Raw genomic sequence first — 23,214 nt, 5'->3', positions numbered from 1 at the left:
GCGCGCGGGTCCGCCCTGCACCCCGAAGGCAGTGGCGAGTTGGGGGGATCACCCCGGCTGCAAAGGTGCCCTCCGGCGATCTGGAGGCGCTCTCCTAGCGGCAAGTTGGGGGTCTCCAGCCGAACAGGTTTCTCAGCTCCGTGCAGGGTCTCACTGTCGCCGCTCAGGAAGCTGAGGACTCCGAGGAATGCCGCTCAGTTTCCAAGACGACTTTTAAGCCTGGACTGGCGCGATCTTTCCCGGGGTGAGGTTTGCTGCAGGGGCGCTTCGAAGACTAGCGTGGCGCTCCAGGAGGGCACTGGGCGCCCAGACGCCGCCTCCCACAGGACCGACTGCGGCAGCCCTCTCGGGTCTTCCCTCCCTCCGCTCTCTAGGTTCGCGGGTCTCAGGACTCCGATCTGGGGTGTCCCGTCAACGAGGCGCGGTGTGTGGTGTTGGGTCTTCGCCTCGCTGGACTTTCTCTTGGCTCGGCTTTCCGCCACCACCCCGCGTCGGCTCTCTCCACGGGTACCGCTGGGCTGATGCTGGTTGACCGAGCTCAGCACCCGTTCTTTCCCACCGGCTCCTGGCACCGCACCCCGGACACTTGGGGTCTGGGAGATGCAAGGTGCGGTGGGGGGTGGGGGGGAGGAAGGATGCTTTAAGCCCCCTGCTCCCGCTGGGCTTTCGCTCCCTCCCCTCTTTCTCTCCTCTACAGGGCAGCTCCACTGGGCACTGGGGGAGGAGTCGGCCACCCATTGGTTTCTGGACTCAATCCAGAAATCCTATCTTGTTTCTGCCGGCAGAAACCTCAGCCCTGCTATTGACAAACGGCCAGCGGAGGCCCAGACCTGGGGGGAAGGGAAGGTATTTGCCCATCTAGACCTGGGTTGATCCCCTCTCCTCCTAAACTGGTTACTTTTCACTTTCTCCTGCTACCCTTTCCTAGTCTTCTTCTTTTTTTAATGTTTTTTTTTTTTAATTTATTGTTGAAGGAGAGAGAGAGACAGAGCATGAGCGAGGGAGGAACAGAGAGAGAAGGAGACACAGAATCCGAAGCAGGCTCCAGGCTCTGAGCTGTCAGCACAGAGGCCCCATGTGGGGCTTGAACCCACGAACTGTGAGAGCATGACCTGAGCCGAAGTTGGACGCTTAACCGACTGAGCCACCCAGGCGCCCCCCTAGTCTTCCTTTCTTCCCCCCCGCAGAAGATCTGGAAATTCTTGGTGGGTGTGCCCCACCCTCACAAGGATCTCTCCCATCTCTAAGACTGTGCCACTCACAAGGCACAAACCAGTTAGGAATCCTTAGCTCTGTGTCCGCTGCAGAAAAGGTGCGTAATGGTAGTTGAATGAAAGAAAGAACTTGTTTCTTCCTGAAGGTGGAACCCACTAAGCTTCATGAAAGGGCTGCTTTCCAGGGAGTCTAGCTCGGTGCCCGCACAGAGCAGATGCCGTGGGATTGTCTGCTGCTTCCAACCCATCGGTTATGCTCTTTAAAAATGATTTCTTCATCTGGGAGGCTTACATGAGTGACAGAGGAAAAAAATCCATGCCAAGTGCTTAGCTGTGGCTCGACTGGGGCAGGAGGTGAATATATTAAGTGATGACAGTTATGTTAACATGTATCCTCCCCCCTGCCTTATGTACGACCCCAAGCTCTCAGTCTACCGATCTGATAAACGGACAAGAAATGAATGATGGGGAACTTGGCAGGACAGTATCTTGGGGGCACCAGCAAGACATCCCCCACTGTCAGTCTTTATAAGGAATGATGCTAGGGTATATGAAGCTCCTACAACTCTGCCTGGTGATGCTTTGTGTGCTTTACGCATATTAATTCATTCTATAATCACAATATCCTATTGGGACGTTATTATTAGATCCCCACTTCGCAGACAAAGAAACTGAGGCTTAGAGAGGTTAAATGACTAACATAGGTTAGTAGGGGGGGGGGTCGCTGCTAGCATTTTAGCCCAGTGGTTTGGCTGTAGAATCTCCATTCTTATCCCTCCCCACCCCCTCCCCCAAACACACACACGCTCCACCTCTCGGCACTATACTCTTCTCTGGGATCTTCAGCAATAACAATAAGCAAAGCATCCTACTCCGGGTCAAACGTGGTGCTGTGTGTCTTATATTCATTATCTTTATTTCCCACACTGGCTACGCAGGCATTATTAGTCCCATTTTATAGATGAGGACATTGAGGTCCAGAGAGGAATGGTCTCCAATGTGATGCAGGCGGGGGCCAAGCAGGAAGCAGGACCCCACTCGCCTTGTCCCCACCCCAACCCCAGCGGTCCCTTACTCAGCTCTTTCCAGGGTACCAAGTGCCAGTGAAGCCCAGGGTTCCTCGGCTGTGGTCCAGAGCAATCCTTTTAGCCCTATTAAATGCAAGTGGTTCCTTGGGCTTCTTGCCCTCTAAGTCTGCCAGCTCAGTTCTCTCTCCTGCCTAACTGAGCTGTTCAGTTGCTGGCAGCAAAGGGCAGTACCTGACAATGAACTCAGTACATCTCAAGCGGAACTCTTCATTTTCCCGCGCCCTACCTTGTCCATCCCCAGTCTTCTTCACCTTAGTAAAGGCATCTTAGTGAAGGCGCCAGTCGCTGAAACCAAATATTCAGGAATGATTTCTCTCTCTCCCTCACTGCTGACATCTAATACGTAAGCAAATCCCTCGATTCAACCTCCAAAACACCCCTCACATTAATCCACCTTTCACCACCACGTCCTCTTCCAGCACTTTCCTCCGTCTCTAACCTCTTGGTGGGACAACTGCCATTGTGGACCCATCCCAATTCCCATAGTGGACCTCCACTACGTTCTTGCCCCTCGCTCTACAGCCTCGTCATACAGAATCAAGTGATCTCTTAAAAATGTAAGCCATTCCCCTGCTTACATCCTTCAACGGCATCCTTTTGCACCTAACATGAGCCCAAACTCCTTCTGTGAGCCCTAGAGTGCCCTGCATGAAGCGACACCTCCCCACCTCTCCCTCTTACTCAGCCAGAGCCTCTATATTTCTATCCAGCTTATCAGGGGTGATGGTTGAATAGTGTCCCCCCAAAGTTCATGTCTCCCCAGCACCCCAGAACGTGCCCTTATTTGGCAATCGGGTCTTTTGCACATATAATTAGTTAAGATGAGGTCATCCTGGACCAGGGTGGTCCTAAATCCAATGTACGAGGTCTTCTTCGGGCACTACGGCTACAGCCAAGGAAGTAGCTAGGAGAGCCAAGGAAAGATTCTTCCCTTGACCCTTCAGAGGGAGCACGGCCTCATTGACACCTAGACTGCAGATTTCCAGCCTCCCAAAACTGTGAGAGAATAAGCTTCTGTTATTTTAAGCCCCTCAGTCTGTGGTGATTTCTGACCGCAGCCGTGGAAAGCACCTTCCTGCCTTGGAGCCTCTGTACTTTGTACACGATTTCCTCAGCTCAGTGCCCAGCCCAGATGCCCCCAGTCGTGGGCATGTGGTTCCTAGGGTGGGAGCGAAGGTCATGCCAACCGATGGAGAAATAGAGGCTCCATTCACTCAGTCATTCAACAAATATTGCTATGGGCCTAGACACATTGTAGAGGTGTTTTGTTTTTTGTTTTTAGAAATAAGTTTTTAAAGTTTACTTATTTATGTGGGGATGGGGAGGGGCAGAGAAAGAAGGAGAGAGAGAATCCCAAGCAGGTTCTGTGCTGTCAGCGTGGAGACCGAAGCAGGGCTCGATCTCACGAACTGTGAGATCATGACCCGAGTTGAGATCAAAAGTCAGACACTTAGCCAACTGAGCCACCCAGGGGCCCCCCATTGTAGAGGTCTTTCATAATGGTCCAGATTGTTTGTCATTGCTTCCATGAGAGGTAGGGTTTATGTTCCCTTCCCTCGGATCTAGGTGGACGTGGGACTTCTTCAACAGATAGGGCATGACCTAAGCAGTGCTATGTGACTTTGAGAATAGGTCATAAAAAGCCACCGGCTTCCGCTTGATTCTCCTGAAACACTCATTCCTGGATGCTTGCTCTTGGGATGCTCCTTCTCAGAACCCAGATGCTATGAGAGGTCCAAGCCACAGAAGCAGCCGCCTATAGGTACTTTGGTCAACAGTCCAGATGGGACATCCCAGCTCAGACTTCAGACATGTCAGTGAAGCCCCCAGATTCCAGCCTCCGGCCCTTTGAGTCACTCCAGCTGAGTCCCAAGACATCACGGAGCGAAGACGAGCCATCCCCACTGTCCTGTTCAAATTCTTAACCCAATCCATGAGCATTATTACATGGGTTGTTGGTTTATGCCACTAAGTTCATGTCTAGTCTGCAGTGAGGCTTGGGTACAGGATTCAGGGAATGCGTCCCCAAGAAAGTGACACGTCAGCAGAGCCACTGGAATGGTCATTCTGGCTCATCACCAACCCCATTCCAAACAATTAATGTAAGACACCAGTTTTCTTTTTCTCCCAGTACCCACAAAAAAAAAATACACTTCATATAGCATCCCAGCACACACACACACACACACACACACACACACACACAGTGAAACAAGGTCTACAAAATTATGCTTATACTTACTATAGCAATGTATGCTGGTTTTTCCTAGTCTATTTCATTTTTTTTTTAAAGAAATACTGGTTACAATCTGCCAATCTAGTTCCTGATCCACAGTTGGTGACCCACCATGTGAAAAACATCTCACCCAGTCTTGGTAATCCCAACCCTTCACCAGTGACTGGGCTGGAATGCACAAGTGGCTAATTCTAGTTAATGAGTCATGAATGGCTGCTGCTGGGGGGGCTTCTGGGAAGGTTGCAATCTTCTGTAACCAGTTCTAGAGGGAGGGGGAGGGAGAGAGGGAAAGAGACAGAGACGGAGAGAGACAGAGAGATCCTACAGACACGTGACCCTCAGTGAGTGCCTCAAATTTCATGCTCTACGCTGCTTTCTCACCTCCTGTGCTTCCCACCTTGGGTGAAGGAAATGGGGAGCACCCATCCACGCCAGTGTCAGGGAAGAGCTCCCAGATGAGGTCTGCTCCAAGCACCTACAGAGGAAGCAGGCTGGGTGACGTTGCCCCCAGGTGCCTAGGAACCCCTGTGGCCGCCGCCCGCGGGGCACGCGTTGGCCGTGTGCACGGGCGCCCTCTGCCGCCAGATGGTGGCAGTGCTGTGACCAAGAGGAAACCCTTTTCCTCTCTGGGTTTTCGCTGCCTGAGGAAGCCCCCGCCGCGGGGCCCGGCGTGGGTCTGTGGTCCTGCAGCTTCCCAGACCTGCTTCCACCACCTTGGCTTCCTTCAGACGGCGAGTGAAGAGGGGCCCGAAGAGGCGATGGGGTGTCTCAAAATCACCCCATGAGAGCTGAGATTTGCACGTGTCTCTGGCTGACTCAAAATAACATTGCCATGTTACAGAGATCATCGCCATTTGTCCTTCCCTTTTTGCCCGGAGTAGCATCTGGAGAATGCAAGTGGATAGACAGCCTCCCCCCGACAGTCCTTGCCAGCCGAATTCAGGAAAGCTTCTGCTCCTTGAAAGCCAGAGGGGTCCGCAGTAGGGGACTGGGTTTTCCAAGGGTGCCGCAGGGAGGTGTCCCACGTACTGTTTTGCAAGAGTCAAGAGGCGGGGTCCATTTCTCCACTCCCTCTAGTCTGGGATTCTTTTGGTAGAAGCGATGCTGGCCGGTTCCAGCGCGGCTCCTAACTGGCCTGGCAGATGCTGCTTCTGGCCCCCCAGAGCCCCGATTTTCCAGCAAGACGTTCAAGGATGCTCTGTCCAGGACACTTAAGGAGCCCCGTGGCCCCAGACACTGAGTGCAGAGGCCGTTGGAAATGGCCCCAGCCCCTGTCCCCCTCCACCTGCACCCATGCAAGAAACCACAAGCGAGAGTGCAGTTAACCCACAGGACTCTGTGAGCTAATAATAGATCTTTGTTTTAGGTCCCTAGCTTTGGGGGTAGTTTGCTTCACAGCCGTAAATAACCAAGAACACCTACCCTACAACAAGGTGGGTGTTAACTGAAGAGATTAGAGGTCACGGACTCTGTCTCCCAGTGTAGAGATATTTTGATTTTGTTTTCCTTCCTCTTAATAATGGAGCCAGCAAGTGCCAGAGTGGGGATTGGAAGTCAGCCCTCGAACTCATTTCCAGGGTCACGTGGGCATTTCCAGGTGGGCAGTGAGAGGGGGCAGCAGGGGACTTGAACTTCTGACCTGGAACCTTTCCCTCTTGGCTGCGCATCCCCAAAGCTGGGCCTGTGGCAGCCAGCAGAGGGCTTCTGATATTGCCAAGTTTCCAACCCTGAGACCCCAGGGCTCCCCACTGCTGCGGTCAAGGGAAATTAGCACTCCCCCTTCCTCAACTCTCCTCTTTGAAGTTTGGATTCTTCCCTGGGTAGGAGAAAGGTCAACATTAGCATTCATGACTCGGGGAAAATCCCATAATCCTCTCTGAACCTCAGGCTTCTTATCTGTAAAATGGGCATGAAAATGACCCCTTTGCCTGCCTCAGAGAGCTTTTGGTATAGAAGGGGGGCTCTGGAAGCCGGACTACCTGGCTTTAAATTCTGTCTCTGCAGCTTACTAGCCGTGTGACTTTGTGCAAAACACTGAACCTTTCTGAATGCAGTTTCTCCACCTCTAAAAGGATAAGAATAATACCATCTATCTCGTATACTTTTGTGAGGTTTAAATAAGGTTATGTACATCAAGCTTTTCACAGAGTTTGGGGGCACATCTAACGGCATGTTAGAGCCAGCCCACGCCGACTCGTGAGAGCGGATTGCGGGCATCTCTGTGCACGCTCCCAGCACATCATAAGCACCCAACAGACACTAGCTATTATTATCTGTACCGCTCTAACTTTTGTAAGGACAAGGATTCGCGGATTAGTTGTGCAATTTAAAAAAAAAAAAAAAACGTGTGGGTGAGCCACTGCCTAAATAAGCCACGAGGCAGCTTTGTGGGAACGGAGCTGCGTTGCGGCAGGGTGTCGCGTGAGGCCAACGATGGCCCTCGGTGATGAGCACAACTCCCTTTGGGGAGTGGGTGACAAAATGGCAAGAGTGGGGGCTCAGCTAACCCCGGTTGGTGACTCACCGCGCACGCTGGCTGTTTAAGTCCAAACACTTGCCTGGGGAACTCTTTCTCAACTGCTTTGTCCATTTCCCCCTTGGCCACAAATTTTGGTGCAACGCGGGCTGCCTCCAGGGCCTGACCATTCCCTGCTGCAAGCCCCAAATCTTCAGGAAAAGGAGCTGAGACCAGAGGGGGCGGCGCAGTCCCACCTCCAGATACCTGGTCGTTGAACTGATGTTTACCGAGTGCTTACTCTGCACCAGGCACTGCGTTAGGAACTGGAAATACCCTGGAGCACCAGACACATCGTATGGTGTCTACACTCTTGCGGGGCGACATGAAACACACGGCAAGGAACAAACAAGGAGGTAGCTAAATCTCTAAATGGATACGTAAGATAGTAAAGAATATCGATGAGGGTGTTTATGGAGAAGAGGAAACAATTTGATATGATAGATCAGGGGTCAGCAAACCTTTTAGTTAAAGAGCCAGATAGTACATATTTCCGGCTTTGTGAGCCACGCAGTCCCCATCTCGACTGCTCAAATCTGCCATCAGGGCAGAAGCAGACAGAGGCAGTACTCAAACTAATGGGTGTGGCAATGTTCCAATAAAATTCTGGTCACAAAACCAGGCAGCAGGCCAGAATTGGCTCACAGATAGTAGCTTGCCCACTCCTGTGATGCAGTGAGACTGGCTGGGATAAGGCAATATTAGGTAGCGTGGTCAGAGAGGGCTTTCCCGAGGAGGTGACGTTTGAGCCAATCCCCAAAGGATGCAAAGAAACGGTCCATGCCAAGACGTGAAGGAAGCGTGTTCCAGGATGTGGGAACAGCAAGGGCATTGCCCTGAGGTGCAAGCCAGCCTGGTGTGTCTGAGGAGCTGAAGTCCAGGCAGCCGGGGGGGCAGAGGGAGGGAGGGAGAGGCTAGCTTGAGCAGGGCTTTGTGACCCAGGGCACATCAATTTCCTGGCAGGAAAGGATCGGTGGTCTCAAAGGGAGAAACTAAAGAGAGTTTGAGGAAGGTACAGAGGCGGGGACTTGGTAAAGGGAAGAAGGATGGCGAGGCCTTCAGAAACCAGCAACCCTGGAAGCTGTCCCCCTTCAGAACCCAGGGGGATCTCTAGCCACCGACGAGGGGCCCCCCAGCCAGACAGGAGCTGTGGCTGCTGGTAATGGAATGCCTTCCCTGCCAAACAGCCCAGAGGGCTGCAGGAATGAATACCCTGACATCTGTCTCCTCTCCCCCTCTGGATGGCCTGCCAGTGACTCCCACTGGCTGAGCCCGACTAGAAGTCAGAGGCCAAGGGAGCCGGGGTGATGCAATTCACGGAGTTTTGATTCCTGGGAAAGAGAAGGGCAGAGAATGACCTGGAGGGGAAAACAGGGAATAATACCAAGCCCACAGGGGAGGGAGCTGGGGTTTTACTAGAACCTGGATGGGGATACAGTTGCCAGATAAAATATGGATAACTCAGTTCAATTTGAATTTCAGATAAGCAGCAAACGCAGGTTTAGTACAAGGATGTTCAGTATAAGAATGTCCCAAGGACGTACTTACACTAAACCCGTATTTGTTATTTGTCTGAAATTCAAATGGACCCAGGTATCGTGTATTTTTATTTGCTAAACGCTGGCAAGCCTGGTCGGGAAATCCCCCAAGGATTTTGAAACAAAGGAGCAACATAATCTAACTTAGGATTTAATAAATACTTCGTTTAGAAAATCAAGAAAATGTTAGGCCGCTAAACCTCAGAAGATTCGGGGGGCGAATAAATAAGTTCCGGGAGCATTAGGGCACATCTCGCTAGGCAAAGTTTCCATCTGCCAGTCGGAGGCCCCTGATGCAGGTGAGAGCCTTCACTGATCCCCAGCTGGTCTGGAGGAACCTGGGGCTGTCTCTGCACTTCCTCGACGGTCACTGTGCAGAATGCTTTACTGCTTCTCGAGGCCTTTTTGCGCCCAGTATCGAATTCCTCCCTTCCCACATTCCCCTGCCCCCCCGTCCGTGGAAAGTAGGTCACATGGGTTGTTATTATGCAGTCATTAGGCAGGCATAGAAACTGAGGCTCAGAGAGGCGAAGCGATCCACCCAAGGTCACACAGCAAGGACCAAGGTCTGTGCGGCTCCCGCGCTGCTTCCCCTCTGCCTTACTGCTCTCTGTTCTCTTCCAGCATCCAGGCCGGGGCGGGGGCTGGCAGGCCCGGGTGTCAGGAGCAGGAGGGGGTCTCCGGGGGCAGCTGCCGGCCTCGGCGCCTGTCGTATCTGCGCTGGAGCCGGGCGTGAAGGTGGCGGGCCCTCCTGGCCTCCTGGGCCGAGAAGAAGGAAGCGGCGACGGTGTGCCGCAGGCGCCGGGCGTAGGTCTCCAGCAGGACGGTGGCGCAGGCCGCCAGCTGCAGGGCGCCGGCAGCCAGGGGGGCGGCCGCCTGGGGGCGCTGCGCGGGCAGCAGCCGGCAGCCCTGGGAGGTGAGGCGGAGCTCCCACTGGAAGGACCTGTGAGCAGAGAGGAAGGGGCTCTCCGGAGGCGGCTGGTTGAAGAGAAAGGGGACGAAACCCAGGACCGTGTACGTGGCCTCGAAAGAGGAGAAAAAGGCCAAGTCAACAGACGCTCCAGCCATCCCCTGTCTCCCGCCACTCGTGCAGGCTTGTCCTCATCTGCAAAATGGGCGCAGAACTAAGGCAGCCTCCTGGGGGTGGAGGACGGCCAGATGAGATGGGGAGTCTGAGGCAGGCTTTTTGACAAACAAAAAGCACCGTACAAATGCTGTTTTCATTATTAGTTTCTGAGCAGAATACTTTAAAGAAAACAAACGGGAGCTTTGGTCATTTACTCTTTGCTAAGCCCTCTAGTGAATATTTTAGACGTCTTTTTCATCAAATATGGGCAATCCTATGAGCTTGAGCCCAGAACGAACCTTGCTGAAAAGATGGGAAACCTGGGGCGCCTGGGTGACCCAGACAGTTGGGCGTCCACTTCGGCTCAGGTCATGATCTCCGGGTTTGTGGGTTCGAGCCCCGCATCGGGCTCTGTGCTGAGGGCTCCTAGCCTGGAACCTGCTTCGGATTCTGTGTCTCGCTCTCTCTCTGCCCCTCCCCCACTCGTGCTCTGTCTTTAAAAAATAAATAAACACACACACAAAAAAAGACAAAATATGGGAAATCTAAGGTCCCCTAGTGTTACATGTGGCCAGCCCGGGGATCAGTCCCAGCCAAGGGGAGTGCCAACACCCTGAGCCTATTCCTAAGCTTTACAATTCCCTTGGGGTATGTTGGAGCACAGCACGGGGAGGCAGGGAGGTCAGAGGTTAACCATCTGACCTTTGGAGCCAGACTTCTTGGGTTGGATCCTGGTCTGCCCAGGGCCAACTTCTCGGCCAGGCACAGTGAGCTATCACATTTCGTCGGTTTGGGGATTCATTTCTCCCCCCACATTTTAACCTCTTTGAGATCAAGATGTGTCTTTCAAGCAATGGGACTTGTAACCCCGTTCCACAGTTGTGCCATTTCACGCTTTGTGAGAGGGCCGGAGCTTGCAGAGTGGGCAGAGGAAAATGCTGGAAATGATAGTGGGGCATCACCAGCTCTCGAAGGCACAGAGGCCAGTAATATTAGGTGAAAACCCACAGACGCTGAGAACTCAAGCAGAGCCATTCAGAGGAGTCAGGCTTGAAAGGAAGGACGTTTTAGGAAAACGTCACAAAATGAATCCACCATTTTTCTTTTTTTCCATACCTGAGAAAAGATAAGTCTATGTGAAATAAAAAGTGAACTATTTTATATGAATACAATTAAAATTCTAAATGATAAGAGGCGCCTGAATGGCTCAGTCGGTTAAGCATCCGACTCTTTTCAGCTCAGGTCACAAGCTCATGGTTCTTGGGATGGAGCTTGGGATTCTGTCTCTCTCTGCCCCACCCCCACTCTCCCTCTCTCTCAAAATAAATAAGTATATATTTTTTAATTCTAAATGGTAAGAAGGCATTGCGTCTTGGTTTGATTGGCAGCATTTTCTTTCCTAATGACACATAAAAATGATGATGTGATTTGCAATCAATGACATCTTGGATTTGATGAAATAAGGTAACTCAGGTGCCACCCTCGGGACATTGCCTGATACATTTCTTTACTGTGACCCCCGCCTTCCCATATGAAACGCGTTTCAGAGCACCTTGCAAGCACAGATTGTATTGTGATCAGAGAAAAATGTCATAAAACAAAACCTCAACCTTATCCTTTACAATATACTCTCATAAATTTCTAGTCTATTTGATTTCATTAAAAAAAAAGTGGCCATAACCTCCCAAGTTGATTACATTGATTTCATGCAGTTTGAGAAAGCACTTTCTTAGGATATAATAAGTACTTAATAAATATTAGCCATTAATATTATTCACTCAGAGTCTGAACTTTGGTTTTGTGCAGTGGAGTTTTGTGTGAGATCTCATCATTAAAAAAAAAAAAAAAAGATTTTTGGCAAAAGATTGAAAACCACAAATCTTGATCGGATAATAAATGTATCCAACGGTACACAGATGGTAAATATTTTGTATGTTACTACTCAAATGGTAACTATTTTAGATCATACACAGATCATACAGTCCTTGATTCAACTATCAACTTTGTCGAAAAGCCACAGCAAACACGTAAACAAATGGCACGGTTATGTTCCAATAAAACTTAATTTACAAAAACAGGAAGCCAGCAGGGTTTGGCCCGTGGGCGATCGTTGGCGGACTCCTGGCCTAGATCATTCAATATATACAGTCTGATATATACAGATGTCAGCTTTTAATGATAGCCGCTATGTGTCAACCCCCTCCTGTGTGGCCTGGAGCGCCTGGGTACTTTTACAAACTACCACTTGTTAAGACTCACAATAACCTTGTGGGGTGAGGGGCACTGATTCACTTTGTACAAGTGAGGAAAAAGAGACTAGGACTTGCTGCCATTTAAGAAAAGAGTGACCTTGGGCATCGAATTATTTTAAAGCCTCTGGGTATCTGTGCCCTCTCCTGTCCTCGGGGTGAAAACGGAGCCCAGTGCATCAGGCGGTGATGGGAATTACAGGAGCCTGTGAATGCCCCAGGTTCCCGTAGCTTCTCCAAGGGCTGGGACTCGAAGGCAAATAAAATTCAGTTGCAGATCAAATGGTTAACACACCCTAGCCCTTCCGAGGGGGCTTCCTAGAGGACTCTAGTCCCCTCTTCCCATCGCCCTACTTACATCATACTTGACCGTGAGTGTGGTGGGCACGGCAGGCAGTTTCTGCGCCCAGTCCACGGCTGCCTGAGCCAGGAGAAAGGCCACGTGGTCTGTAGCCACCATCACAGCTGTGGCCATCAGGGGCAGGGTGAGCAGTCCCAGCCTCAGGAGACAGCTCAGCAGCTCCCCCTGGGACAGCCTCGGCCGGGCGGCCCAGAGCAGCCAGGCTGGTGGGGAGGCCACCAGGCGTGTGGCCTGGGCCTCGGCCAGCTGCAAAGCCAGTTGTCGTGTGGCGTAGACGTTGTCAAACCGCAGGTCCGTCAGGTAGCGGTGGAGGTACCAGCCGGAGTCCACGAGGAGGCCCAGCACAAAGAGCCCTGCGACCACCTGCTGGGTCCCCAGCACGGCCGCCCGGACCAGGGACTCCAGGCCAGAGAAGTCCTCCAGCACCTGCTGAGTGACCCTGAGCATGTGAAGCAGGAATACAGAGCCATTGCCCTGGGCCTGGAGGGTCAAGCCCCGGCCGCCCGCGTGGCCAGCGGGGCCCAGAGCCCCGGACGCTGTGTGCAGCCGGTGAGTGGTGTTGAGCAGGCTTTCCAGGGAGCCCTCTGTGACACATCTCAGCACCTGCCCGGCCGCGCCCACGTTGGCCAAGACGTTGGGCACCACGGCGACGGCCAGGGTGGCGGTGCTCCAGGACAGGAGCAGGCGGCGGCCCTGCTCCGTGCTCAGGGTGGGGACGCTGAGTGCAAACAGGCAGCGCGCGGGGGGCACCAAGCCCAGGACCAGGAAGACCAGGAGGCCGCAGACAGTGGCCACTGTGGCCGAGGGTCCCGGAGGGTAAAGCAGCGAGGACACGAGCCAGCGGTGCGTCAGACCCGCAGCAGCGAGGGCCGGGGAACCGCACAGGAGGAGCTGGGTTAGCAGCTGGCCACAGCTGGTTGGGACAGGCTGAGAGAAGGCGACCCAGGCAGCCTGCAGTGGGACAAGGGCCTTGTGGAGCCCCAAGTGCCAGACCCTCCACCTGCACACAAGGAAATTGGGGGGACGTCTTTCAGGAGGACGAGGGGTTGGCTGTCTGCCCAAGGCCACAGGCTCCACCCCTTGGCCACAGGGCTCGGCACCCTTCCCCCGTGGCTACCCCCAAACCCCCACCACCCGCGCCGAACCAGTCAGAGCCTGCCCTAGGGCTATTCCCACTGGAGTTGTTGGGGGAGCCGCCCGGTTTCTGTGCAGTTTCTGGGGAGGTGAGGGTGAATGTCTGGGCTGCCTGTGTCCACCATTCCGGTTTGGTGGGGGTGCCCGGCCCCGGGGAATGAAAGAGCCTCGGAGAGAGAAGCGCAGAGGAGAGAGAATAAGAAAGAGGAAAAAAACATGGGGAGAGAGACATATTATTTTACTTGAATTCACCGTCTTGCTGGCCTGTTGTGTGATCCCTTCTCCACGGGCCTCAAGATCTCCTCTATAATTTGGAGGGGCAGGAGAGTGGATCCGTTGGCCACTCAGGAACTTTTCTACTCTGCTGTCCTTAAATTTATTCATTCAAAAATATTCGGGAGCGCCCGGGTAAGCGTCCGACTTCGGCCCAGGTCATGATCTCTCGGTTTGTGAGTTCGAGCCCCGCGTCGGGCTCTGTGCTGACAGCTCAGAGCCTGGAGCCCGTTTCGGATTCTGTGTCTCCTCCTCTCTCTGCCCCTCCCCCGCTCATGCTCTGTCTCTCTCTGTCTCTTAGTAATAAATAAATGCTTAAAATTAAAAAAAAAATATTCAGCAAGCAACTACTGTGTGCTCACCATTGGAGAAACAGGAATGAATGAAACGGACAAGAGTCCCCGCCCTCATCCAGCCCACAGTAAAGATGACGGCCGAGGTGTAGTCAAAAGAGGTTGGGTTCTGGGTACATTCTGCTGGAAGAACCACTACAACTGGCCGTCTGATTGGCTGGGGGAGCGAGGAGGAGGAGGGAGTGGAGGATGACCATGGGGTTTGATGCCTGAGCAACTGCACCACCGAGGCGTCGTTTCCAGAGACGGGAAATAAATGAGATACGAAGTCGTTGATTTAGAGATGACACTTGAAGCCGGGGGCAGGAGCCGACTCCTCAGGACAGCGTGTTAAGCGGGGAGGACAGAGACTCAAGGACTGAGCCCTCGCACTCCAGGGTGAACAGGTTGGAGGCGAGAAGGAGGCGGAGAAGCCAAGGTGATGTGGTGTCTGGGAAGCCAAGCAAGTAAAATGTTCCAAGAAGAGGGGGGCGGCCACATAGGTCAGGTGCTGCTGATGGGTCAACAAGGCCGAGGGCTGAGGAATGACCATTGGATTTCGCCATGTGGAGGAGGTCCTTGGAGACGGCCCAAGTGTAGCTTGGTGGCACCTTGGGCCAAAACCCAACTAGAGTGGGCCCAGGAGAGACTGGAAGGAGAAGAATGTGAGACCCTAGTCCCGACAACTCTTCTGACTCGTTTTTGCAATAAAGGGGCACACAAATGGTGCCGTGGCCGATGGTGGGGACGGGACATGGATGGGAGAGACTCTAGCAGGTTTGCCAATCAAGAGGGGGCGTGGACAAAGGGAGGCTCACAGGTGGGGGCAGGGGGTATGATCGACAGCACAAAATCTGAGGGCGGGTCTCAGAAAAGAGCAGGGTGGTCATCCCATGTAGCAGATGGGAAGGCAGAGGACACGGGCTCAGATGACCGTGAATGGACGGGCAAAGTGTGGGCACGTACATCTCAGTTCCTCCGACACGGGAAGGAGCAATGATTAAGGGCGTGGCCTCCAGACTGCCTGGGTCCAAATCCTCGCCTCACTACTCAGGGTCCGTGTGACCTTGGTCAAGGTTTCTAATCCCTCCGGGCCTCAGTTTTCTCATTTGCATAAACAACGGGACTCATGTCTGTAAAATGGTGTCGTGGAGTAGGACCTCAGAGGGCCACTCTGTGTCTGGAACGTAGTAAGTACTGCATCGGCTGTGATCTGTCACTGGAGCTCCGTGCCACCGGGGCAGCGAGTGGCTCCTTGGTGTCCCTGATACGCCGCAAGCGTCTAGAATGGTGTCTGCACGCAGCGGGTGTCAGCTGTGGTGTGACTGCTTCTGTTTGCTCAGGGTAGCAGGAAAGCGAGGTCCGCACGGATGGAGAGCGTACTGGACGAGGCCGTGCAGGGCAGGCCTGAAGAAGAAGGACAGGGTAGGGGCGCCTGGGTGGCGCAGTCGGTTAAGCGTCCGACTTCAGCCAGGTCACGATCTCGCGGTCCGTGAGTTCGAGCCCCGCGTCGGGCTCTGGGCTGATGGCTCAGAGCCTGGAGCCTGTTTCCAATTCTGTGTCTCCCTCTCTCTCTGCCCCTCCCCCGTTCATGCTCTGTCTCTCGCTGTCCCAAAAATAAATAAACGTTGAAAAAAAAAAAATTTAGAAAAAAAAAAAAAAAAGAAGAAGGACAGGGTAGAAAATAGCGGTCGGGGAGGCTGGGAGAGTAGACGAACCCGGGAACTGCTACAAGATGGGCAGCACCACGGACCCACTGGCAGTTAGAGAAGACGAATTGTGGCCTTTCTAGCCCCGGAGGGCATCTCAATTTAGGACTAAACCTCCTCCTACTGTGTAAGGAGTATTCGGAACATGGCAGCTGTTAAAGTAACAGCGAATAATATAAACGGCAAGGGAAGCAAAGCCCACTGTGAGTCACACTGAAGGCCAAGGCCTGTGGGAGATGCACGATCCATGATGCATCTCCTTGCTGTGCAAAGAGCATCTGCGTGCTGTGCGTGCTTACTCCGAGCTGAGCGTGATGGCAAGCGCTGTGCGTGCGGTTTCTCGGTCAGTTCTTACAATGAGAGTCGTTATCACGACTCTCATTCACAGATGGGGAAACCGAGGTCCGGAGGGGTGGAGATTTACCCAAAGTCACACGGCCGGGGAATGGCAGAGCTTGGGGCCGAAGCCCGCACCCGCCATGCCCGACTGCCGTTTTCTTGCCTGTGGTCCCAGAGTCCAGGGTCCCCAGACCTACCCGGTCCTGGCGAGGTGCTCAGCTGTTTTCATGCTTCCTGAATAGCTGTGGATCCGGGTGGGCAGGCTCAGGCAGCGATGGGCAGGTGGAGAGGAAGTGGGGGGAACTGCATTCTCCAGAACTTAGGAGACCCTGGTGCTTCTGCTTTTTGGCCCGTAATTAAGCCCTCCTGGTCACCTTGTCCCGCCCCGCCTGGGCCCACCTCCCGGAGGGCCGGGCAAGCTGCTTCCTCCTCTTCTGACAGGCGGGAGTGGGTAGAAGGTGTGGGAGGAAAGAGCCTTTCCCAAGCGATGTCTGTAATCCTGATAGCGGGAAGGTGGAACTGCTCTCACTTCGCACAGGAAGAAACTGGGGCTCAGAGAAGCCACACCGCTCAGCAGTGGCAACACCAGGACTTGAGCCGCGTTTGGCTTTGCCTTGCCCGCACCCTCCACAGCTGTGTGCCCCAAGAGGACCTGATCCCCAGCTCTGCGTGGTGGGAACCCACCAGAGACACTGGCACCTTGGCTGAGACTCCTTTCCACGCATAGTGGCTCTCCACTCAGCTGGTCCCCTCTCCAGCTGGCCTTCTGTCTTTAGCCTGACATGCACCTGGCTTCAAGTCACAGCTCTCTCCCTCCCTACCTGTGCGACCTTGAGCAGGTGACCTCATCTCTCTGTTCCAGTTGCCTCCTCTTAAGAGGGAGCAACAACAGTAACAGTTAACGTTTACTGAGCGCTTGCTAAGCATCAGGCTCCTCGATAGTTCTGTTTGAATCCCCTGAATCCTTTTTTCCGACAACCCTTTGGCTAAGTTATCTCATTCTTCAGTTCAGAAAACGAGCCCCGAAGAATTAACTCCCTTAACCAAGCCACTCAGCCAGGAAGGGGTAGAGCCATGATTTATACCCAACGGTCCTGCTCCAGAGTCTACTGGTCGACCTCTGTGCTCTACTGGTGTGGAGGGAAGCATTCACAAGACTCATGGTTACCTTCAGATGCACCCGAAACTGCAAAGAGCAGGCACTTAATAAGTGTGAGGTCCCTGTATACGTGCTCTGCTGTAGAAATTGTCCGGCAGGTACGCTTCTGGGCTGTCCTGAGAGCCAGTCCTTGCCCGGAAGCAGACACTTCGCCCCCCAGCGTCTTTGTCCTCCATCACTGCCAGCAGGCTGCCTCCTCCAGGGAGGCCTCCCCTGCGCCCCCAGGCCTCCACCCCCACAGGATGGGCCAGTGAAGCCGTATTCCAGACTCCCCCACATTTTCCTTTATAAGGACACGTTGCCTCGGCCGCTTGCTCAGGTCTGAAGGGGGCTGTTCTGTGGCCCGGATAGGGGAAGTGACATTCTCATAGTCACACAAGTGAATGAGACACCTGTGGCCCTCGGAGGGCCTGACACCCTTCCCAGACCGCAAGCCCCTCCAGGGAATCAGGCCGGGCACCAAACATGGAATGCACAGAGCAGGCAGGGAGCAGGAAACACATGCACGTGCGGAGGCCAGCCAGCTAAGGGGCAGAGCAGAACACATGGAAACAACAGTGAGCTGCCGCGTGTAGACCCTTTCGGAAAGGACAGCTTCTACCCTGCTCCGGTCCCTTGAACAAAGGTCCGACATTACCCGATTTCCCAATGTTTCCCAAGATGCCCGTCATTCCCATTTTGGGCGTAAAAGTCTCCAAGTTTTTCAAGCCAGCATTAAAAAAAGAAAAAGAAAAGACCGCTGTGCCGACCAACCTTAACAGGCCCGTGGGCCGAAGCCAGCAAGAGGGCTCCCGACTCACAACCTCCGCAGAAAGCCTCCGTGGGGCTGACGTAGGGAGCCGTCTGACGGTCCCTCCGAACTGCAGGGGCCCCGGGCTGACGGTAGTCGGTCTGTACTTGAATGCCAGCTTTGCACTTCCTGTGCTGTGCGACCTTGGACAAGAAAACTGTCCTTCTCTGAACTTGTGTGGACTCTGCTCTCGTGAGACTACTCCTACCTACTTCTTAGGATTCTTTGAGGATTCAATGAAATAACGTATGCAGAGCACCCAGGGCATAACAGCCAAATACTCCTGCCCTGCTTTCTCGGACCTGGGCTGACAGCTCGGCCTCCGTGAGCCCCAGGCTGCTCAGACTTCACTGATAATACAGGCCTCTGTGATGCCCACAAGTGGGATCCCTAGCCTGGGTCCCCCTCGCACAGGAAATTTCAGGGCATCGCGCTGGTCCGAGGGGAGCCATCCCGGAAGACCCTGGCATTCGCCCAGTTCGTGTGCTGAGACCGGGCAGCCGATCGGTTAAAAGACCATGTTGACCATTTCCTGAAGGCCTCTGACGAATGTGTAAGATCTGAGGGTTCGGTGGTGCAGCGGGGGAAGGGGCAGAAGATATTTTTGGCTCTTCTCAGCACATGTAGGCAGTCACTTCTGCCTCTGTAAAGCTGGCCTGGCTCCAAATCCCACATCCAGAAGTGTCTTCTGAATCATCAAAAATAGAATCAGCTTTGTTGGGGGAATTTCTGGGTAGAAGATTCAGAACCATGAGACAGAACAGGAAGAGGAAGCGGTGAGCCTTCAGTCCACGATCAGAATCAGTAGTCCGTGGAACACGGGAGCCGTTGAGTTGTACAGCCTGTGGGCATAGAATATTGCCACCACCCCCTCGGTCTGAGAATGTGGGGAGGTGGCTAAAGTCTTACCAAATAGATAATAGTATCCAACAGAAACAGAATGTGGGCCGAGTATATAATTAGACATTTTCTAGTAGACACATAAACTGAAATTCACTTTGATCAGATGTTTTATTCAACCTAATGTATCCCAAATAGTATCCTCTCGAAATGTAATCAGTATAACATTTATTAAGGGGATATATTATCTTCCTTTTTTGTACTCTGTTTTAAAAACCTGTTTTTTTATTTTTAAAATTTAAAAAAAATGTTTATTTATTTTTGAGAGAGAGAGAGAGAGAGAGAGAGAGAGAGAGAGAGAATATAAGTTGGGGAGGGGCAGAGAGAGACAGAAGGAGACACAGAATCCAAAACAGGTTCTCAGCTCTGTGCTGACAGAGCAGTGAGCCCGACGCAGGGCTCGAACCCATGAACCATGAGATCATGACCCGGGCCGAAGTCGGACACTTAACTGACTGAGCCTGAGGCGCTCCTAAAAACCTGTGTTTTAAAGTGAAGAGAGTCTTGGGGCACCCGGGTGGCTCAGTCGGTTAAGCGTCTGTTTTTGGCTCAGGTCATGGTCTCGCGGTTCGTGAGTTCGAGCCCCGCGTCGGGCTCTGTGCTGACAGCTCGGAGCCTGGAGCCTGCTTCACATTCTGTGTCTCCCTCTCTCTCTGCCTCTCCCCCACTCTCAGTCTGTCTCTCTGTCTCAAAAATAAATGATAAACATCAAAAAATTTAAAAATAAATAAATAAAATGAAGAGAGTCTTGGGGCACCCGGGTGGCTCATTCAGTTGAGCGTCCGACTTTGGCTCAGGTCATGATCTCACCGTCCATGGATTCGAGCGCCGTGTTGGGCTCTGTGCTGACAGCTCAGAGCCTGGAGCCTGCTTTGGATTTTGTGTCTCCCTCTCTCTCTGCTCCTCTTCTACTCGCACTCTCTCTCTTTCTCTGTCAAAAATAAATAAATAAAGGTGTAAAAAATTAAAATGAAGAGAGTCAGCCTAAGACATTAAGGAGGGGTGGGGACTGTGGCAAACAAGAGAGTTTACCCTCCAACTTGAGTTTTCCCACCACCACTACTCAACTCCAAACTACTGTTGCCAGATAGCAATAGGGTCCCATGTTGCCGGACCTTCTGACACTTTCTTTTCTAAGAGCAGCACAAAACTAGGTTCTAACGTGACATTTTCTGAGTTTAAAATATTAGCAATCAATTAATAGTTTAAAACTCACGAGAGGGGGCAAGAGACCCTGATTATGGGCTGGAGGCAGACCCAGGGACCGCTAGATTACAAGCTCCGATTTGGTCTAAACCTTCCGTGCCATGTTTTCTCGGTTTACCCCCCCAGACACAGTCTCCGCTCTCCTCCCTGCCCTGATCCCTGGAGCTTCACCTGGATGGGCTGCCTCCGAGGGCCCTCCCGCATCCTGGCTTCCGTAGGTGTGATGGTGAGATTTCTGTGTCCACGTGGCTGGGCCACAGCATCCAGCTATTGGGTCAAACGTTATTCTAGCTGTTTCTGTGAGGGACTTTTTGGATGAGATTTATGTTTAGATCAATGGAGTCTGAGTAAATCAGACTGCCCCCTCCTAATGGGGTGGGCCTCGTCCAATCAGTTGAAGGTCTGAGTAGAACAAAAGACTGACTTCCCCTGAGCGAGAGGGAATTCTGCCAGCGGATTGCCTTTGGGCTCTTTCCTGGATATACATATAGATCCACATATTTGCATCCTGTTGGTTCAGCTTTCTCTGGAGAACCCCGACGGATACAGTTGGGTTGGTCATGGGGAGCGCCAGTGGCAGAGCTGAGCGTGGCTGAAGAGAAAGATCCGAGGCAGTGTCCCCCTTTCAGAGTCGTCTTGGGCTGTATGTGTCCCAGGAGTAAAGGAGCCACCCCCTCTCCCTCACCCCTCTCCCACCACCGAGGATCTGCACTTCCCCTCACGGTTTCCATGTCCTCTGCCCACACCCTGTAACTAGACCCGTTCCTAAGCTATCCTCAAATTAGCTACTTTATATATTTCCTTTCAAGACCCTGACTACGCACTCTTTATCTCTCAGATGAGGAAACCCAAGCCCAAAGCATAAAGGACGTCCTCGGGGTCACACAGCTTGTCGCGTGTAGAGCCAGGAGTCCAAAGTGGCTCATTGAACCCCTCATCTAGTGGCTTTTATTCGCCTTGTTTTCCATTTGACGTCACCACTTCCGTTCTCCTGCCCACTTGACTCTCTAATTTCTTGATATATGCACCAGAATACGCGCGTGTCTATCCAGTCCTTCCACGTACCCGTGGTTCATCACTTCTGCGGGCTGTCGTGCTTTCCACGGTGTGCTTCCCCATATTTTACTTAAATACTGCCACCCCCATGGTGGTCATCTAGGTGGCCTCCAGCTCCTGGGTTCCTCAAACGGCGGTGCCCAAACATCCTCCTACATTGTCCCCGTAGGAACCGTGGGATGATTTTGCCAGGACACGAACCCAGGAGGAGGAAAACCGGGCCACAAGGAACGCAGGTAACAAATTCCCCCTAATTACTGCCCCGTTGCTTGCCAGGCTGCCGGTGAGGGGTTATCGTCTCCCCCCCGGGACGGGAGGGCGTCTGTTTCCTTCTGTTTCACTATCACGTATCGTTCCCTTTCCTGGTTCCCACTGGTGGGATTGGCATCTTGGTTGAACTTGCATTTATCTGATTGCAAATGGGTTCGAGCATCTCCTTACCAAGCTCTGGCCATCTCGACGCCCTGCTTCAGAACTTGCATCTTGGTTGAACTTGCATTTATCTGATTGCAAATGGGTTCGAGCATCTCTTTACCAAGCTCTGGCCATCTCGACACCCTGCTTTAGAACGGCACAGCCGTATCTCTCCCTGCTCTGGGTGTCAGGGCAGGCGTCTACCAAAGACAGCGGCCAAGCCTCTTCCCCTCTCTGTACGTGGATACCACTCCTCCCATGAAGGCTGGGACCTGTTCCCCTCCCCTTGAACCAGGTAACCCTTGGCTTGCTTTGACCAATAGAATGTGGCAGAATTGAGTTCTTCGATTCGCGAGCCCGGCCCGTAAGGGGCTGTGTAGCTACTGCTTTTGCCTTCTGAGAAGCCCACCGTCAGGTTCAGAGGTCTGGGCTAGACTCCTGGAGAAGCCACATGACCCCGGAGGCTCCGTGGTCATCGTGGACATTCAAGGTCCAGCTAAACTCCCCGCTGAGTTGCCCTGGACACCCCATCTGGAGCAGAGACGAAACCGTCCCTGCAGATCTCTGTCTAAATGCAGAAACATAAGCCAATAAGCTGCTGTGTTCTGGGGCCTGAGTTTTGGGGTGGTTTGTTAATGCAGCCAGTTAACTAAAACAGATGTTTTGTTTTGTATTTGCTCTTTCCGACACCTGTTGCATTCCGGACGCGAGTCTCATGTGTATTTCCAATGACTCTGCACCCCTCCTGCGACCCACCTTCCTCCCATGCCTCCATCGGCACATGGCTGACTCCTGGTCTCAGGCCAATGCCACCTCCTCAGAGAAGTCCTCCCTGACCACCCCCGGCTGAAGTAGCTTCTGAGTCAGTTGGTCACATTGTCCAGTTTCATTTTCTTCTTACCCCGCCTCATGACCCAGAGTGATTTTATCTGTTTACCTGCCCGCTGCCTGTCTCCTTAGCTAGAATGTAAGTTCCATATGGATGGGGACAGTGAAGGAGCCCATAATCAGGTTTTACATAAATATTGTTGAATGAATGAGTGGAAGAAGGAGTGAACAAAGAAATGAATAGAACAGACCTCAGACCGGAGGCCGAGATTGCTGGCTCATAAATTTTGGTACAGATTCACTTATCAAATATTTACTGAGCACCTATTATGTTCCAGAAACCATTCTAGATACCAGAGTTACGGCACTCAACAAAATAAAGTTTGTATTCTGATAGGCTGATATTCTAGAAAATACACAATACGGTGTCTTGACTAAACACGATGAAGAAAAATACAGCAGAGTAAGGAGCTGGAGAGTAATGAGGGCAAGATTTTAGACTAGATGGTTAGTGAAGCTTCTCCGGGGAGGTGACATTTGGGCAGAGGCCTGAATAAAGTGAGGAAACAAGCACATATGTGGAAACAAAGTGTTCTTGGCAGGGGCGGGGGGTGGGGCGGGGTGGGGTGGGGTGGAAGCATGTGTAAAGGCCCCGGGGCAGGACAGTTGAAGCATGTGGTTAGAGTGGAGGGGGAAGGGCAATAAGGAAGTTAAGTCAGGGAGGTCAATTCTGTGGAACTCCCAGCTCAGGAGTTTGTGGCTTTAAAACTTTCCTATGTCCACAAAGCAAATAACCTCTAGGTCCAC

General features: G+C 52.7%; 1 protein-coding gene across 1 annotated transcript; it reads right to left on the bottom strand.

Annotated features, from left to right (window-relative positions):
* Nucleotides 1-8,768: 8,768 nt before the first annotated feature.
* On the bottom strand, nucleotides 8,769-20,313 carry LOC115510013 (osteoclast stimulatory transmembrane protein). Its single transcript, XM_032592735.1, is given in 4 exon segments — nucleotides 8,769-9,209; nucleotides 9,211-9,614; nucleotides 12,265-13,380; nucleotides 20,281-20,313. Coding segments are annotated over 4 exon segments (1,977 nt in total). The 3' UTR covers nucleotides 8,769-8,785.
* Nucleotides 20,314-23,214: the final 2,901 nt, after the last annotated feature.

The sequence above is a fragment of the Lynx canadensis genome, chromosome A3, assembly GCF_007474595.2.
Source record: "Lynx canadensis isolate LIC74 chromosome A3, mLynCan4.pri.v2, whole genome shotgun sequence".
NCBI lineage: Eukaryota > Metazoa > Chordata > Mammalia > Carnivora > Felidae > Lynx > Lynx canadensis.
Note: the sequence above shows the minus strand (reverse complement) of the source record. Positions and strands in the feature narration are given on the sequence as shown.